Genomic DNA, 18823 nt, shown 5'->3' on the forward strand with positions numbered 1-18823 from the left:
AGAGTTCCTGTGAGATTACACGAGTTAATGACGAAAAGTGTCTAGAATGAAACCTGGCACGTGGTGGTATCTTAAGTGAGATCTTCGTATACTGATTAGTTGAAACTTAAAAATCTTACAGAACAGTCTTCAAATTTGGTTCTTAGGACAAAGATATTATCGAGGCCGTCAATCACATTGCAGACTGCTCAGGAAAATTTAAACTGTTAGAGCATGCCTTGCGAGACGCGAAGATGGTGGAGACTTGTATTGTGAAAGAAAAGCAAGATTACAAGCAGAAATTGAAGACACTTAAAATTGAAGTCAATAAACTGAAAGGTAAGGAAGAGACATCAATTCAAGCATTTCATCTTGGGCACATATTTCTTCATTTGGGTTTACTTCGTCTTGTGATTGAGAGGTCTGTTGCTGGCCTTAGAACCTACCGGGAGATGTTCACTTCATTTGTACAGAATTATGCTGCAGTTTTCATGTTACAAGGTAAATAACAGACTTGGGGGAAACTATAATGTGTGATATTTTAAAAATAAGCTGTCTTTGCTGTACCAGTTAGCTACTGTTAATTTATGCTTCATAGCAACCAGCAACATGCAACCAGAATCATTTGATAAGCTCAGGTATCAGCCTAGTGGGAATTGGCTCATCTTGGTTGGGCCCAGCCGAGCTGCTCCTCTGGGGCGACTCCGCTTCGCATGTCTCACTTCTCGCCAGTTAGCTGGCCTGAGCGCTTTTCCCCAGTGAAGGCAGAAACCTTTAAAAAAAAATTTTTTTTAAAAGGTTTTATTTATTTGAGAGAGAGAGAGAGAGAGAGAGCACAAGCGGGGTGGGGAGGCAGAGGGAGAGGGAGAAGCAGACTTCTTGCTGAGGAAGGAGGCTGACTTGGGGCTTGATCCCAGGACCCTGGGATCATGACCCAAGCTGAAGGCAGACGCTTCCCTGACTGAGCCACCCAGGCGCCCCTGAAGGCACAAACTTAAGAGAAGAAGCCGGGGCACCTGGCTGGTTCCGTCGGGAGAGCATGCAACTCTTGGTGCCAGGGTTGTGAGTTGGAGCCCAACGTTGCATGTGGAGCTTACTTAAATAGATAGATAAAAAAGAGAAGAAGCAGAAACATGCAAGGACTCGACACACCCTCTGTTGGCTAAAGCATTATGTGGCTGAACCCAGAGTCGAGCAGTGGAGAAGTATCTGTCCCTCTGTGAGAGGAATGCAGGGAGGGATGGGGGATTGCCACTAACAACGCGATCTGCCAGGGTGGCTTTCTGGCGCGTGTTTTATGTTTGAAAATTCCTTTTGTGTTTTTCTTTTCTATTTTTGTTCTCAGAGTAACTTCATGATTCATTTCCTTCTGAGTAATGTTACTTGAAGTTTTATAAAGAAGGGGAGGCTAGGTATACCAAATAGGTTAGTCCTATTTATGTGAAAGTGGATGTAGGTGGTGGAGTAAAAGCTTAATTTGCCTTCAGAGGGCATGGAGGTAGGCCCACTTTTCTCTGGCCTTTCCCACCCTGGGGCAGAGTCAGTGGTCATCATGCTAGACGTGGAGACAGACTCCCACTGTGCAACCAGCAACCTTAGAATGGCAAAGTCATGTTTTGGTGAAAGTTACTCTCACCTCTGTCCATAGTGGGTGCCTCATTGTTAGACGGTGGAGGAGGCACAGCAGAGTACCTCCAGACTGAGAAGGCACTTTGACACTGAAAAGCGAAGGAGGCCACTCCATACCATTTACATGGAGTTTTATTCAGGGTGACTTACTGATGGGGGGATCGGGCAGACCGTGATCCTGGTGCTTACATAGCTACTCTCTGCAAAGTCCAGACCTTAATCCACAGCTTTTCTAGAACGGGGCTTTGTGGTGAGGTCACAGGGTGGTTATCTAAAGTGGTGCCATCTGTGCACTGGAGGGAAGATCAGAATAAGCCTTCCCGAATTCTGTTCAGGGCTCACATAAACCTCCAAAGGGCCTGGAGCACGTAGGTGCGGGGGAGGTCATTGCACGGACATGAACAGGATGGAGTCAGGATTTTCAGCACTCCTACGCCCTGAGCCAATGAGTTGCTGTTGAAATTGTGAAAGTTTATTGTGGTCAATTTAAAAGACTCAGCCTTCTAAAATCTTGTTCTTATGATGCCCTGACTTGTAGCAAATCATACGCTTTGTCTACGTTTGTAGTTTCAGCTAAAACCATAATCACACTGTATACCCTTGACAGCAGGGACAGGCTCTGTCATCTCTTTAAAGAACAACAAGGTAATGGACAGTGGACTAGAGAGTGAGGGGAATCACCTCAGTTTGGGTGGACTGGGAAGGTGACTTTGCGAACATTTGAGCAGAAGCTTGGATGGTGGGAAGAACTAGCTGTGTGATGATCTGGGCCCAGAGCCTTGCAGGCGGAAGGAACAGCAAATGCAAAAGCCCTGGGTGGGTTTTGAGGTTGGCACATGTTCAAGGAACAGAACAAAAGAAGGGGGAGAGTGATAGGGCAAGCCAGGCCATTCAGGGCTTAGGGTAGTGATTAGGATTTCATCCTAAGGGTGATAGGAGGGCTTTTAGAAGAGAAGTGACGTGAGCAAAATTTTTACCTTTTTTTTTTTTTTTTAAGATTTTATTTATTTGTCAGAGAGAGAGAGAGCACAAGCAGGGGGAACAGTAGGCTGAAGGAGAAGCAGACTCCCTGCAGAGCAAGGAGCCCGATGTGGGACTTTATCCCAAGACCCTGGAATCATGACCTGAGCTGAAGGCAGGCGCTTAACTGACTGAGCCACCCACGCGTCCCACAGGTTTTTTACTTTAAAAGATTGCCCTGGGTGCCTGGCTAGCTGAGTTGGAAGAGCACGTGACTCTTGATCTTGGGGTTTTGGGTTTGAGCCCCACATTGGGGGTTGAGTTTACTTCAAAAAAAAAAAAAAGCCCCGATTGCTCTGTGGGCAATAGGCTGTAATAGGAGAGGCATGGTTTGAGCAGAGAGACCAGTCAGGGATCGGGAGGCCTGACAAGGTCATTGCTAGGGATGCAGTGAGGTTTAGATACGAGACATAGGTTGGCTGCAGCTCCAGCAGGACTTCATGTTAATTGGAAAGGGTGCTGAGGGCATGAGAGGTACTCACAGTGTATATTCTTCTAGGAAGTAGTATTTATTCAAGGACTTTTGTTTTCTTCTATTTGTGAAGAGGATCTAAATGAAAAGACAACAGAAAATAATGAACAACGAGAAGAGATCATTCGCCTCAAGCAAGAGAAAAGTTGCCTGCATGATGAATTGGTTTTTACTGGTAAAAATAGATACTTAATTTTAAGTGATTGAATAGTTCTGTGTTTGTAGCCTAAACTTTCTGTGGTACAACTATGACAGATTAAAGAAATTACACCTCTCTCAAAATAGCAACTTTTTAAATATGCTTGGAGGGACCAAGCAAGGAATATTAAAGCTGCTATCGTGCCTCCCAGTTAACCCTGTTTCCTCTTCTATAAAATGAGCTACCATCCCTCTCTTCTAGCTTGAGTGCATAACTACACTTCTCACTAAAAACATAATACGTGTGCTTAAAAATCCATTAAGAAAGGATCTTATGAATTGAAGAAGGATGTTTATACTTTTGCAAATACTAGGTAAAAATTAGTAATTCAACAATTTTCCGGTTTTGCAAATAGATCACCTGTGATCACAGTTGGAAAAATGCACATGTGTTTTGTTCTATCAGCATGAACCTGAAGTTATCATGTTAAGAATGAATTTTTCATGATTAAAAATAGCAAATTTCTCAGTAGTTTGCATTAGGCCCCCTCCAGATAAACATAAAAATTGCATTCCATCTCCCTAGCCACATTCTCCCACACTGTCTCCTACACACCCCACTAGTTTCCACTAGTTCAGACCGCTCCCTCTCCACTCCCGGTTGAGAACCACTGATGTATAGATCTTTTTTTTTTTTTTTAAGATTTTGTTTATTTACTTATTTTAGAGAGAGAGAGAGTGCACAAGTAGGCAGAGCAGCAGGTAGAGGGAGAGGGAGAAGCAGGCTCCCCACTGAGCAGGGAGCCCGATGTGGGGCTCAATCCCAGGACCCTGAAATCACGACCTGAGCCAAAGGCAGCCGCTTAACCAACTGAGCCACCCAGGTGCCCCTGATGTATAGATCTTTTTTTTTTTTAAGATTTTATTTATTTATTTGACAGAGAGAGACAGCCGGCGAGAGGGAACACAAGCAGGGGGAGTGGGAGAGGAAGAAGCAGGTTCCCAGCAGAGGAGCCTGATGCGGGTCTCGATCTCAGAACGCCGGGATCACGCCCTGAGCCAAAGGCAGATGCTAATGACTGCGCCACCCAGGCGCCCCATAGATCTTATCTCTGTCCCTACCAGCCAGATTTTATTAGGCTTTGTATTTAGTATGAGGAAAATCATAGATTTGGAGGTGAAGTTCCAAACAGAATTAAATTGGCATTTTTGGGGTCTAGTTTTATAGAGCCTCAGTGCCCTTCCTTCTAGGAAGAGAACACATTTCTATAAAGCGCAAAATGGATTATTAACATTTTTTCACACAGAATGGAATTCTTAATTTTCATGTCATGGAAATGCAGTTTTCTACCATTAGAGGTCACTGTTTCTGTTATTTCTAGGATTGCGGTCTCAAAGTTAATCTAGTAATAAAAATACATGTAAATATATGTTAAGATATATATGTGTATTTGTAGCTTTACAGTTGATTTACAAACAATCTTTGGATCAACTTTTGTGTGTCAGGAACTCTGTTAGTTGCTAAGAAGCTCCTAGGCCCACAGAAAATCTAGTACTATGCAGATGTTATGAAGACAATGCTGTGGGAAGTCAGAGGAAGGAAAACATTTACAGGCTATTTTAACAGTCTCCCTCTGTTTTGATTTGGCAATTTTTACTCAGATCCTATTACATATTGCTAGGTAAAGTATATGGAATTTGTTAAATAATGCTATAATAAATCCATTTTGTGGGGTGCCAGGGTGGCTCAATCAGTTAAACATCTGCCTTCGGCTTAGGTTATGATCCTGGGGTTCTGAGGGAGCCTGCTTCTCCCTCTCCCTCTGCCTGCCACTCTCCCTGCTTGTGGTCACGCGTGCTCTCTCTCTGTCAAATAAATAAATAAAATCTTAAAAAAAAAAAAAAAATCCAGGGGTGCCTGGGTGGCTCAGTTGGTTAAACCTCTGCCTTCGGCTCAGGTTGTGATCCCAGAGTCCCGGGATTGAGTCCTGCATCAGGCTCCCTGCAGGGAGCCTGCTTCTCCCTCTCCCACTCCCCCAACTTGTACTCTCTCTCTCTCTCTTTAATCAATAAATAAAATCTTTAAAAAAAAATCCATTTTGTGAAATATTTTATCATTTCCTAAGCTGATTTTTTAAAATTTAAGATTTATTTATTTGAGAGAGAGCACAAGTGCACAAGTCAGGGGAGGGGCAGAGGGAGAGAATCTTCAAGGAGACTCCCTGTTGGGCGCGGAGCCCCATGCAGGGATCGACCCACAACCCATAATACCATGACGTGAGCTGAAACTGAGAGTTGGACGCTTAACCAGCTGAGCCACCCAGGCGCCCCATAAGCTGATTTCTTAAACACCTTTTGTATTCATACCACTGTCTCAAAACAATTTTTGTATGTTTAAATTATAAAAGTGAATTAGGCCTAAAAATAATTTTATTTTATTCATTTATTTTTTTAAAGATTTTATTTATTTGTCAGAGAGAGAGAGAGAGAGTGAGCACAAGCAGGGGGAGAGGCAGGCAGAGGGAGAAGCAGGCTCCCGCTGAGCAGGGAGCCCAATGTGGGACTCAATCCCAGGACCCCGGATCATGACCCGAGCCAAATGCAGCCACTTGACTGACTGAGCCACCCAGGCGTCCCAAGCCTAAAAATAATTTTAAAAGGCTTAACATGATAATATGCTGTCAGGTGCTCTGGCTAAAAATGTACACATTTTATTTGAAGCTGGAAGATGTCTTAAAAATATACTTTTCTGTTAACTTCAAAACTTTTTTCCTCTCATTGAAGATGAAGTTCTTCACATAAGCTTAGAGACATGTTTCATTTGTTTGTACATAACTGCTTATAAGAAGTTTGCAAATAAAGTGAGGATACCAGTTCACATTTCTGGGGTCCTGGTAGTCCTATAAATGAGGCCCCATGGGATTAAGTGATTGCCTCAGTTCTCCCAGGCAGTAGGAGGCAGAGCCTTGGCCAGAATGTGGTGGCTGCAGACCTCCAGACCCTTTCCCCCTGTGCTGGCTTGTTTAGGCTACTTGCTCAGGCAGCGATCAGTGGAGTCCAATACCTTTTTGTTTTCTGTGACCACTTTGAAAATCGGTGGACCCACTCCGCTTTGATCTCTCTGCTAAACCCAGCCATGTACAAAAGTATCTCATCTAGGAAAACATTTATATTTACAGTGGAGTTGCCTCTTATGCAATAATGGATTATTCTAAAGTCAGAGATTAAGGCAAAACTCCGATATATTTAAAATTACCCTTGAGGGATACCTGGCTGGCTCGGTGGGTGGAGCATATGACTCTTGATCTCGGGGTCTTGAGTTTGAGCCCCACGTTGGGTGTAGAGATTACTTTAAATCTGTAAAAAATAATAAAATTATCCTTGAACTCCAAATAAAGTAGTTGGCTTTTGTTTAGGGACCATAACTGTATTCGAAACAAGTATCTCTAAACACTAGGATTTGCACAGTGCTGTTAATACAAGAGGGAGGTGGAACTAAGACCAGGAAAGAGTCACAGATGCCTTGTGGGCATTACTTCTACTGTTAAAGTAGCTGTGATTCCTTTTATTATTTTTTTTCTTTGTGCTTATGATTGAATTCATAAGCTAAATGCAACTCTGCATAAATAATGCAAATCCATTATGTTTATATGCATTCATTATGGTATTGACTCATGTAATGCAAAGAAATAAATTCACAATTGAATAGAAAAGATGTAGTAGTTTAAACCTGGCCACATGGCTTTCACTGTGCTTCTCTTCATTTTTTCGATTTTGTGGATAAGGATTACCTCTGAAAGCGAGGTGATATTACAGACCCCATCGGAAGGGCTGAGCATGAACCGTGTTGGGGGAGGGGGTGCTGTGCACAGAGCCCCGGCACTCTTTCCTCTGCCTGGCCTCCTGACCATGGGCAAGCACTGCAGAACAGTGGTCTCATGGAGTTGCAGTCTATAGCAGAGCACATGCCTTTGTCCTTAAATAGTGACAATAAAATTTTTTATCCGTTTTCACCCATGAGAAAAATGACATGTAAAAAAAAGTGTTTTTGGAAAGAACCATAGATATGTTATAAGTTTTTATTTAGATTGCATCACATTTACTTAAAATTGATGTAGAGGGTTATTTTTTACATTTAGCTTGAACTTCTTACAAAGATACTGATTTTTTTCTTAAGTGAAGCATTTATTGTTGATTTCTCACTTCTGTGTGAATCACTTCATTTCTCCTTAAGCATAATATTACTGTTTTTTTTCTGGTATTAGCCCTTGTACAGCACTTTAGATTCTTTCCTTCCTGTGGGTTCTCATTTACCAAGTTCTGAAACTGCTTTTAGAATATGGCTTTCTCAGGGTGCCTGGGTGGCTCAGTTGTTAAGCATCTGCCTTTGGCTCAGGGTATGATCCTGGGCCTCTGGGATCGAGCCCTACATTGGGCTTCTCTACTGGGAGCCTGCTTCTTCCACTCCCACTCCCCCTGCTTGTGTTCCCTCTCCTGCTGGCTGTCTCTCTCTCTCTCTGTCAAATAAATAAATAAAATCTTTAAAAAAAAAAGTATCTCTTTGCTCTCTCTCTCTCTCTTTTTTTTTTTTTTTTAAAGATTTTATGTATTTATTTGACAGAGAGAGAGACAGCCAATGAGAGAGGGAACACAAGCAGGGGGAGTGGGAGAGGAAGAAGCAGGCTCCCAGCAGAGGAGCCTAATGCGGGCTTGATCCCAGAATGCTGGGATCACGCCCTGAGCCTAAGGCAGGCGCTCAATGACTGAGCCACCCAGGCGCCCCTCTTTGCTCTCTTTTTGAACTGAGAAAAATTGACTGTATAACTATGTGTATTCAAGAGAACTCGGAATTTTAATTACCTATCAGGTGAAGAGTTTTCAAGAAATAGGAAGTCTTTAAAGGAGTGCTGGGCAAGGTTTTTTTTGTCCTTTGTAATGCTCATTTTTTTCTGTCGATAGAGATAATATGTTGTTTGGGTTTTTATAAAGAAAATGCATTCATAAGTTATTCATGTAATGTGAAAAAAATTAAAAATTAAAGTAATATGTATTTTATCATGCCCCCCCTTAAAAAAAGAGAGGAAATAATTGTCATTAATCCTTTCATCCAAAAAAAGCTTCTTTTAATACTTAGGTGTATTTGCTCTCAGACTTTTCCTGTGTGTTTGTGTATACAAACATACAGTGTGATTTAATCATACAGTTGATACAATTCTGAATCTTTTTTTTTTAAGATTTTATTTATTTATTCATGAGAGACAGAGAGAGAGAGGGAGGCAGAGGGAGAGGGAGAAGCAGGCTCCCCACTGAGCAGAGAGCCCAATGTGGATCATGACCTGAGCCAAAGGCAGACGCTTAACCGCCTGAGCCACCCAGGTGCCTCTCTGAATCATTTTTTTGACTCAGCATTATATTGTGAAAATTTTCAAATTTGGTGAAAGATCTAGTCAGAATCATAGAATAAAGCTCTTCCCAGCCGTGCATTTTGCAAATTTTAAGTTCAGGAACAAGGGGAAAACAAGTTACTGGAACGTTAAATTTTTGGAAATGAAGAGGTTTGTGTGGATATGGCTGATGAAAAATATTTTAATAATATTTGTTCTTAAATAGCAGAGAGAGAAAAAAGGAAAGATGAGTTACTTGATATTGCAAAGTCAAAGCAAGAACGTACCAATGCAGAACTGCATAATCTCAGACAGGTACGTCCCCAGTTACACTGTTCTTACTATTTGGGAAGCATTTATAAACAAACATCAAGTTAGGAAAGGAGTGTGTCTGTTGATTTTTTTTATGGTGCTTTGGAATCCTAACCACATTAAAGGTATATCATAGTTAGCATAGCCGATAAGGTCTTGCTTATGGGAATGAAAAGTTTGGAAACCAGTTACACTAACAAATCTGAGTGCTAACATAGGAAAAATAAAAACAAACGTATTTAGCATATTTCTCTATCACTGTCTGATCTGTTTTAGCATTTGCATGTTGGCTCAGTATAGTTTTGTTGTCACATCTTATTGATTTATCAATATCTACGGCAGATTTATGTAAAACAACAGAGTGATCTGCAATTTCTTAATTTTAATGTGGAAAATTCTCAGGAATTAATACAGATATATGACTCAAAGATGGAGGAATCAAAGGTTCTGGAGTCCAGGTAATCTTAGCAAGATGCTGTTAGTATGATCTTGTATTTTATTTTATCTTTCAGTCTATTCATTAAGTACTTACTATGGGCCGGTGTCTACTATCATTCCCTATATGGTAGGGAATCAATATATATGAACTAGTAATTGTCATTATAATCCTGGGTTGTGATGAGACCTGACCTTAGAATTTTAGGCCTGATCCTGATTTAGCCACTCGATAAAAGAAATTCATTAGCCTTATTTATGTGTCTGTTGTGTACAAGGCTTTGAGCTCAAGTAGAAACCACAGAGGTTGACTCATTTACTCTTTCATGTAGACTCAGAGTTTAGTGGTTAGCATTCATTGGGCTGGGAATGGGGAAAATAAAGATACATAGGACATGGTACTTGCCTAAGAGAAGTAACACCAATGAATGTATAAATAACTGTAGTAGGAGTTCAGCTAGCTGAGGCCGATCTCTGCTTTTAGCTGGGTTTTCCTTGTTAATAGAAGGAGACACCTTTTCTTACCTATAATAAGCAGTGTGTGAACTAAATTGGTTTCTGTAAAGTTAAAATACAAATACATGAGGTGTGGTTTAATTTAATAGGCATGTAACTGTCCCACAGTTAAATTTAGTCTACTTTTCCAAGCAGAAGTGTGACAGACATGAATGGGAGCAGGAATTAGGGAGGTTCCCAGCCACTAGGTGTGACCGTGTAACTACGAAGGCTGGCTGCCAGCAGCTCCTTTGCCTGGTGGTTAGTAGTTGCCGAGCCCTCGGAAGGAGCAGCTTTTGCTACAGAGTGGCTGCTCTGCTTTTCCTTCCAGGCCTTCTGCGGGGGGTGTTACACTCTTGCCTTGGGCCCTGGCCGCTGCCGCTGCTGGAGTACACCGCACTGGCCCACCGTGCTCTCATAGGCAGAAGCCCCCACCACATTGGCTCTTCCCTTTTCTATACTTCATTGCCCCTGGGAGGCTCTTGGGCTAGATGAGTGAAATTGTTCTTTAAGAGTGTAAAATGGCCTGTCCCCTTCCAGAAGGTAGGGGGTGAGTTTCCTGAGGGCTCAGAACTCTCCAGATCCGAATACCTGAATACAGGGGACATGAAGACAGTTTATGAAAAGGTTGATCACGTTTGTATATATTCTTAATTTTTATTTTATGCACACCTGTCATTCTTACTTAAGACCATGTGAATATCCAGCAGATAACTGGGAGGGTGAATACAGTATGGTAGATGCATTTGGCACTTTCCAATGCGTCTCTGTCCCTTGAATCTCTGTCCCCTTTCAGTCCTGGCTTTCACCTCTGTTTGCCGTGAAACTAACAGAATTAGGAAGAGAAATAACAGATCAATCAACAAGTATTTACAGAACACTTAATGTTTGTGTAAGGCTGTCCTAAAGTGCCAGGAGGGTTGAAAATGCTTCTGCATATTAAGAAACTTAGGAGTCTATTGAAAAGACAGGAAATATGCATGAAAGTTAGTGAACAATATAGTTATAATGGGAAGTTTGCTGCGTTATTAAGTAGTTGATACACACAGTAAAAGGAGGACTGCGGTATCCGCAGTAAGCACGGTGGGAGGTGAGGATAGGAAGGGGAAAGTGGGCGTGCGGGCTTGCTGATCAGAGAGACTTCCTTGAAGTCAGGTTGAAATCAGGCTCTGAAGAAAGAATACACGTTCTCCCTTATGTTCTCATTTCGGACAAATGAGTCTTAATAGGATTTAGCTCAATGAATGAGGTTTGGGTGAAATATTTAGAGTGACAGTATTAAGTGTATGTTATAACTTCGGTTTTTTATAATGCCACCATAGCAGAGACATGCGTTTGTCGGACCTTGAGAATCACCGCCCAAAAGTCGATATTAAGAGGGAGAAAAATCTGAAGTCATTGGTTAAAGATCCAAAATTTGAGACCACGTTGATTCAGCAAAATTGGTCAGACAGGAGCCCATGTGATGTATGCAAAGAGAAGAAACGACAGGGTAGTACTTCATTTGGGGAAAGAAGTGTAATTGCTATCTCATCTCTGTTTACAAAAGACTTACTGGAGAAGCAAAAGTCTTGGTCTCAGGGAGGAAAAATGCAGATCGAACCGGAAAACAAAAGTACATTGTCCAAGATCCACGCAAAGTCACCAAAAGGTAATGGGATCGGGATTCAGAATGAAGAGAAACAACTCTCTGAAACATCCACGTCGTTATCTGATGAGAAACAGTGGCATGATGTCAATGTGTACCTGGGCCTGGCCAGCTGTTCCGGGTCCAGACAACCAGAAAAGCTGGATGTTGAAAGTCAAGATGATGTAGAAAGGTCCGGACTCTCCTGTTGCCATAAAAATGAAACCTGTCTGGGGGAGAGTGACATGTATGAATCCAAGTGCTGCCACCCGAGTAACTTCATCATTGAAGCCCCAGGCCACGTGTCTGACGTGGAGTGGATGAGCATTTTCAAGCCTTCTAAAGTGCAGAGAATTGTTCGCCACAAATGTGTGTGTACTTGTTCAGAAAGTGCCGGTGGAAGGAGATACAACTCCGCCACGAGGTTAGTGATGTTTCCTACTGCTCAACACCACTGCTGGGGAGTGGAGGGGGCGGCGGTAGCCACGGCGTGCTCACTGCTCAACGGAGAGCAGTGTTGCAAACCCAAGTCGTGTGTGAGGCAGACCCATCACTCTCTTCATCAGCACGTAGGCTGTTGAGTTTTCGATTGTGCAGAGACCGTTTAGATTCCCATGAAGAGTTTGTACCTAGGACAGCTTCTGAGGCAAAGGTTTTGTTTGAAAACAAAACCAGTTGTCATGAGTTGGGCAAATATGTTTTTTTAAAAAACTAACGGTGGGGTCACTTTACAGAGTAGAATGCTGCTCTGGGGCATTCCTCACCCTTGGATCCAGTGTGAATTGATAAGCTGCCTATGCAGAGATCACATTCTCTAGACCCCAGATAAGAATTTTGCCGGCCACCTCCCCCGCTGCCCCCCCATTGGCATATTTACATATCCAACTGCTTCTGCCTTTCTGCTCACTTTACATGTCCCAAACTTTCTTCTTTTTTAAAATCATGCAAGAAAAAGAATATTTGTATGTAACAAGCTGGTAAAAGTTAATAGTTTTTTTAAGAAAAGAAAATGGATTCCTTATTAGCATACGCTGCGTTATTCAGGCTCGTCTTAATGTTAGAATTGCTGACTCTTGTGGTTGAGGGGCGCTATAGTAATGTCTGCTATTTTTAAATAAAACCTAGCTCTTCGATCTTAAATTACAGCAAGGACAAAGTCGCTGTACCGAGAGCCTTATTTTATCATCACACTGACTTCCCTAGGACTTTATGATAAAAATTTCTTTGTAGTATTTTCATTATTTGTATTTTTCTTTGGGCCTTTGAAAAGCCCGAGTCATTTAAAAATCATACAGATAGTTCTTCTGTCAGTTGTGAAATTAAAAAAATGATTGTTCCACTAAATGTTATCTATTCATATTTGTTTTTTAAAGATTTTCTTTAAATAATTGCAAGTATCAGGAGGACACAACCGCACATTTTTCACTACTGAACAAAGAACGTGCATATATTAAGGGAAAAGTTTATGTTAGTTTTAAGAGCATGGTGGACATATATTAAATTTAACATATGAAAGAAATTTAAATTTGGAGTTTTGTTTCAAGACCCTTTTGACCTCCCTGGCTTGAAATAATCCAGATGACCTGTGCCTGCCAGCAGAGGCACATGCCGAGACATCACATGACAAGTATGTGATTAAATAGGAAAGATAATTGTGTTTTCCTAGTTTTCCTTTGATTATAAGGACTTGCTGTGTACCTGTTCTATTATCAGACTGAAATGCTCACATTTGCACCACCATTCCATTTGACAGATAGGGGTTTAGCTGTAGAGGGAGAAGCGGCGGCAGCCTGTTCTCCTTCAGTTCCAGGGAACATGGGAGGAAGAGGCTCCAAGCGCCTCTGGTCTGCTGCAGAACAGCTTTTGTGGCTCACTCCTCTCTGAGCCACACTTTGAAGAACATACCCAGAAGCTCGGCTGCATGTGTCTCTTCTCTGATACTGAGGACCTATAGAAGAATTAATAGCCGACGGTGCTATTCTACTTTCACAAAAGGACTTTTAAAAACCACTAACAAAAATCAACTTCGCAACCAAAAACCCAAAATTTTCACAAGTGTAACCTGTGTTAATTTTTTTCCCCCTCCCTTTTGGATGCTCCTGTCCCTTGAACCTTCTTTTTTGTTTTCTTGTTTTTGGAAGGGGGAGGGAAATTATTCTGTTGTTAATCCTTCAACTAAGAATTCTGATTTAATTCTTAGTGCAGAGCGTATGCATTAACTTATAATATTCTACTCAAGTATTCTATTCAAATCTATAATGTTCTACTCGAACTTGAGCTTCTTCATTAAAAAGAAAAACAGCTTTTTTTTTTTGTCTTGTTGAGATGCTTTTAAGTATAAGAGTATTGTTGATATATGTTTGATATTATTTTAAGATGTCTGTTTGTTTGGTTTTTATTATTTACAGTGAGCTAATTGCCATCCAGCATTCCCACTGTTTGGGTTCTTCAAAATCTGCCACAAGAGAGGATGAGAAATTAATAGAGACAGAGCCCTCTTCTGATACAAAGAACTCACCTAAGATTTTGTTACTCAACAAAGAGGCACCATTGTCCAGTGACAAGGTTTGTATTTTGCTTAGAAATACCCCGTTTATTCAAGCAAAACTTCTCCCCACCGTACTTTGAATTCTTCTGTAGTATGGCTTTTAATGTGCTTAATTTTGGTCATTCTTCAGTTTTGTTTTGTTTTTCTTTTTTTTTTTTTTAAAGATTTTATTTATTTATTTGACAGAGATAGAGACCAGCGAGAGAGGGAACACAAGCAGGGGGAGTGGAAGAGGAAGAAGCAGGCTCCCAGCGGAGGAGCCTGATGTGGGGCTCGATCCCATAACGCCGGGATCACGCCCTGAGCCGAAGGCAGACGCTTAACCGCTATGCCACCCAGGCGCCCCTGTTTTGTTTTTCTAATTGTGGAATTTTAATGATATCATTTAACCAAAGTCAGAGTTTCCTTAAAATATTATCCTAAAGAGATTAAGTCTAGTTAAAATGTCCCTCAGGCCCTCCAGGTGATTGGTAGATACACGCACACACACATATATATTTATTTATGTACAGAAGATTTTATTTATTTGTCAGAGAGAGAGAAAAAACAAGCAGGGGGAGTGGCAGGCAGAGGGAGAAGCAGGCTCCCCGCTGAACAAGGAGCCCATTGCGGGGCTTGATCCCAGGACCCTGGGATTATGACCTGAGCCGAAGGCAGATGCTTAACTGCCTGAGGCACCCAGGTGTCTCACACACATATGTTTTAAACGTAACAAAAAACGAAGGCTATAACAAGCAATATACACAAATTTAACATGTTTACATTTTGCCATGTTGGCTTTAGTTTTTTTGTTTGAGAAGTAAAATGTTACAGATAAAGTGCGAATCCCATGTACTGTCCTCCCCATGCCCCATCCCCCCACCAGTTAATCACTATCCTGAAGTTGCATTTATGCTTATTCTTTTACTACATAAAAACATATTTAACCACTACATAATGTTTTGTGTTTAAAATGTACACAAATGGGGGCACCTGGGTGGCTCAGTCAGTTAAGCATCCCACTCTTGATTTCAGCTCAGGTCGTGATCTCGGGGACCTGGAATTGAGCCCCGCACTCAGCGGGAGTCTGCTTGAGATTCTTTCCTTCTGCCCTTCCCCCGGCTCTTGGCACACTCCTGTGTGTGCTCTCTCTCAAACAAATAAATAAATAAAATTTAAAAAATAAAATAAGGGCGCCTGGGTGGCTCAGTCAATGAAGCATCTGCCTTTGGCTCAGGTCATGATCTCAGGGTCCTGGCATCGAGTCCCGCATCATCAGGCTCCCTGCTCAGTAGGAAGCCTGACTCTCCCTCTCCCTCTGTTGCTCCCTCTGCTTGTGCTCTCTTGCTCTGTCAAATAAATAAATAAAATCTTTAAAAATAAAATAAAATGTACATAAATGGTAAAATACTGTCTCTATCCTTTCACAATGTGATTTTTTTCCAGCTTTGTGACTATTTTGTGACATTTACCCATGCCGCTGCTCGAAGACTTAGTCTCTTCATTTTGATTGTCGATTGATGTGTAGTCCATTGATTTGAATAAACCAGTTTGTTCACACCCCTCCTGATGGTCAGTGAGGTTGTTACTACATAGTCTCTATTATGGATGAGCCAGTCAGCACCTTCACCATAAACGGGATCTTCACTGCAGCTCTTTCACAGAGAAAATAAGTTCTTCAAGTGAACCTAATTCCTGTTGGTGTTATTTGGGGGAAGATAATGGGCTTTGAAACTGATCTGAATTCAAATCCTTGTTTTGCTTTGTCTTAGCTCTATGACCTGGGTAAAATTCTTTACTTTCTTTGAGCCTCAATTTCTTATGTGCAAATATGCAATAATAACATTACAGTTGCTTGGTCTAAATGTGATACTCCAGGGCCTGGCTCCAAACAGGTATCTAATGAGTATTAGTTCTCTTTGTTGAAAGTAGATTCTACCAAGTGTTGACCGGAATCTGGAGCAACACAGACTTTTGTTCACTGGTAGTGGGGCAAGTCATTTGGGAAAACACTTTGGTAGTTTCCTAAAAAGTTAAATATACACCTACCATATGACCCAGCTATTCCACGTCTAGAGAATGGAAACATGTCCACACAGGGACTTGCATGTGAATATTTAAGCAGCTTTATTTGTATTAGCTGGAAAACTAGAAACAACCCAAATACACATCAGTAGGTAAAGAGACAAACTGTGGTGTATCCATGCAATGGAGTACTTCTCAGGAATAAAAAGGAATAAACTACTTATACATACGTAACATGGGTGACTCGCAAGATAATTATACTGAATGAAAGATGCCAGACAGACTAAAGTACGAACGTGTTTGTATAAAATTCCAGAAAATGCAAACTAATCTCTGGTGACAGAAAACAGATCAGTGTTTCCTGGGAATGAGAGGAGGGACTCAGAGGCAGGAATTCCAAAGGAGCATAGATTTGATGAACAGGATCCCTGTTCATTATGGGTATGGTTTCAGGTATCAGCTACTATCTTTTTAGCTCTCGTGAGACCTTTTTTCAATGTTTGTACCCATTTTTCTGAGACCATATATGACATTGCATGCTTACGTTGTCCATGTATACATATATATTTAGGTGTGTGTGTGTATGTGTGTGTGCACGTGTGCACACACAGGTATCTTCTAGATCCAGGTCAGTCATGATCATCTTTGTTCTTGGAAAATTAGAATTAACTTTTTTTTTTTTTTTGAGCCAATGCGAGGCTTGAACTTGCAACCCCAAGATCAAGACCTTAGCCGAGATCAAGAGTCAGATGCTTAACTGACTGAGCCACCCAGGTGCCCCTAAAATTAACCTTCCTTAAATTTATTTTTTTAAAGATTTTATTTATTTGAGAGAGAGAGAGAGTGAGAGAAGGAGCAGAGGGAGAGGGAGAAACAGACTCCCTGCTGAGCAGAGAGCCTGACATGGGGCTCAATCCCAGGACTCGAGGATCATGACCTGAACCAAAGGCAGACACTTAACCGACTGAGCCACACAGGCGCCCAGAATTAACTTTCCTTAATGAAAAAATTAGTCTATGTACTTTTGAGAGTGGTTGTCAGGCTAAAACCTCAGATCCCAAAGTTGAAAACTGAACAAGAACAAACTAAGGCAAATATCCACATATTTTAAAAAGCTTACAGGGCTTTCATGTTAAAGCTACATTTTACAAGTATTTTGGCTAATACTAATTAGCATGCTAATTATGGCTTTAAAAAGTTGATTTAGGAGAGCTAAACAATGCCTAGGATTCTTTTTTTTTTTTTTTTTTTGGTAAGATTTTATCTTAACTCTTTCCACCCAGTGTAGTGCTCAAACTCACAACCCCAAGATCAAGAGTCACGTGCTGTACCTACTGAGGCAGCCAGGCACTCTAGCCTATAATTCTTTTTAGCATGTGGATGTTACTTAATTAGTTGTAAGGTCTGTTAAAATCAAATTATTAGCCAAGTAGGTCCTTTTTTTTTTTTTTTTTAAAGATTTGTTAGAGAGAAAGAGTATGCACAACGGGGAGAGGGAGAGAGAATCTGAAGCAGACTCTGTGCTGAGCGCAGAGCCCGACCCAGGGCTCTATCTCATGACCCTGAGATCAGGACCTGTGTCAAAACCAAGAGTCAGATAGATGGTTAACTGACTGAGCCATGCACGTGCCCCTAGCTAAGGAGGTTCTAAGAAATAAATGGAATTTGGTATTCTAGTATTTAATGTCCTGCTTTGATATGTAATACTTAAAGTCAGAGAAATATTAATGGGTAGTTAACATTTGTGTTTATAACATTGTACTTGTAACCGTAAACATTTAAAAATGCTTCCTGATTTCTTGAATGCTTACACCGTGTTGTCTTCTCAGGATGACTTTTCGCCCACAAGCAAGCTTCAGCGTTTGCTGGCAGAGTCTCGCCAGATGGTTACGGACCTGGAGCTGAGTACTCTGCTCCCCATCAGCTCTGAGAATCTCAGCAGCAGTGCCAGAAATGTATGTGGTTACTTTTCTTTTGACCCCATCTACGTATCTGAATATTCCACGGATTTACTCATTTGCAAATATCACTGGTGGGGTGTCCCTTTCTATTAGAAGGAAAGTTCCTTTATGTTTCTGAGGCAGAGAGGTAGCACACTGGTTTTAAAGATGAGGGGAAAATCACACTCAAATGCCACTGGACCCAAACTTCCTCTTTCTGGTTGCCTGGGCAGATGAATTTAAATTCTTGGGGCTATAAAAAGTATACATTTTACTATAGAAAATTTCAAATACAGAAGTAGAATATTACGGGGCACCTGGGTGGCTCAGTTGGTTGGGCATCTGCTCCCTGTTCGGTGGGGAGCCTGCTTCTCCCTTTTCCTCTGCCCCTCCCCCCTGCTTGTGTTCTCGCTCTCTCTCGTGCACTCTTTCTCTCTCTCCAATAAATAAAATCTTAAAAAAATAATAAAGTATCTCTTAAGGGGCACCTGGCTGGCTCAGTCAGAAGAGCATGTAACCCTTGATCTCAGGGGCATGAGTTTGAGCCCCACGTTGGGTGCAGACATTAGTAAAAAAAAAAAAAGCTTGAAAAAAAAAATAAAGTCTCTCTTAATCACTGACAGGTCCTTCCTCATCTTCCTTCTTACTTCCTCCTCTTTCTTCTCCTTCTTCATCTTTTAAAGCCATTTATTTGTGGAAGAAACATTGGGTCATTTGTCCTGTCGAACTTCCCACATTCTGGGTCTTGTTAACGTCCTCACTGTTATTTAACACACTCCTATATCCTCCATGATGCCTAGGAACTGCTCTTTAGATCTAGTGACTTGGTTAGACTTGGGA

The 18823-nt window shown here is 41.4% G+C and overlaps 1 protein-coding gene across 12 annotated transcripts in view; it reads left to right on the forward strand.

The window, feature by feature from the left end:
- Positions 1-18823, forward strand: part of CCDC62 (coiled-coil domain containing 62) — a 37144-nt gene that overhangs the window by 7784 nt on the left and 10537 nt on the right. For 5 of the 12 annotated variants that reach the window (XM_026514782.4, XM_026514785.4, XM_044389831.3 and 2 more), the window contains exons 5-11: positions 147-318; positions 3174-3275; positions 8849-8937; positions 9277-9392; positions 11187-11915; positions 13900-14056; positions 17873-17998. In XM_026514782.4, the coding sequence (XP_026370567.1) occupies positions 147-318; positions 3174-3275; positions 8849-8937; positions 9277-9392; positions 11187-11915; positions 13900-14056; positions 17873-17998 (1491 nt within the window). The remainder of the gene's footprint in view (positions 1-146; positions 319-3173; positions 3276-8848; positions 8938-9276; positions 9393-11186; positions 11916-13899; positions 14057-17872; positions 17999-18823) is intronic. The other 7 variants (XM_048221481.2, XM_026514786.4, XM_048221480.2 and 4 more) reach the window with 4 other exon arrangements.

This window comes from Ursus arctos, unplaced genomic scaffold (genome assembly GCF_023065955.2).
Source record: "Ursus arctos isolate Adak ecotype North America unplaced genomic scaffold, UrsArc2.0 scaffold_34, whole genome shotgun sequence".
Taxonomy (NCBI): domain Eukaryota; kingdom Metazoa; phylum Chordata; class Mammalia; order Carnivora; family Ursidae; genus Ursus; species Ursus arctos.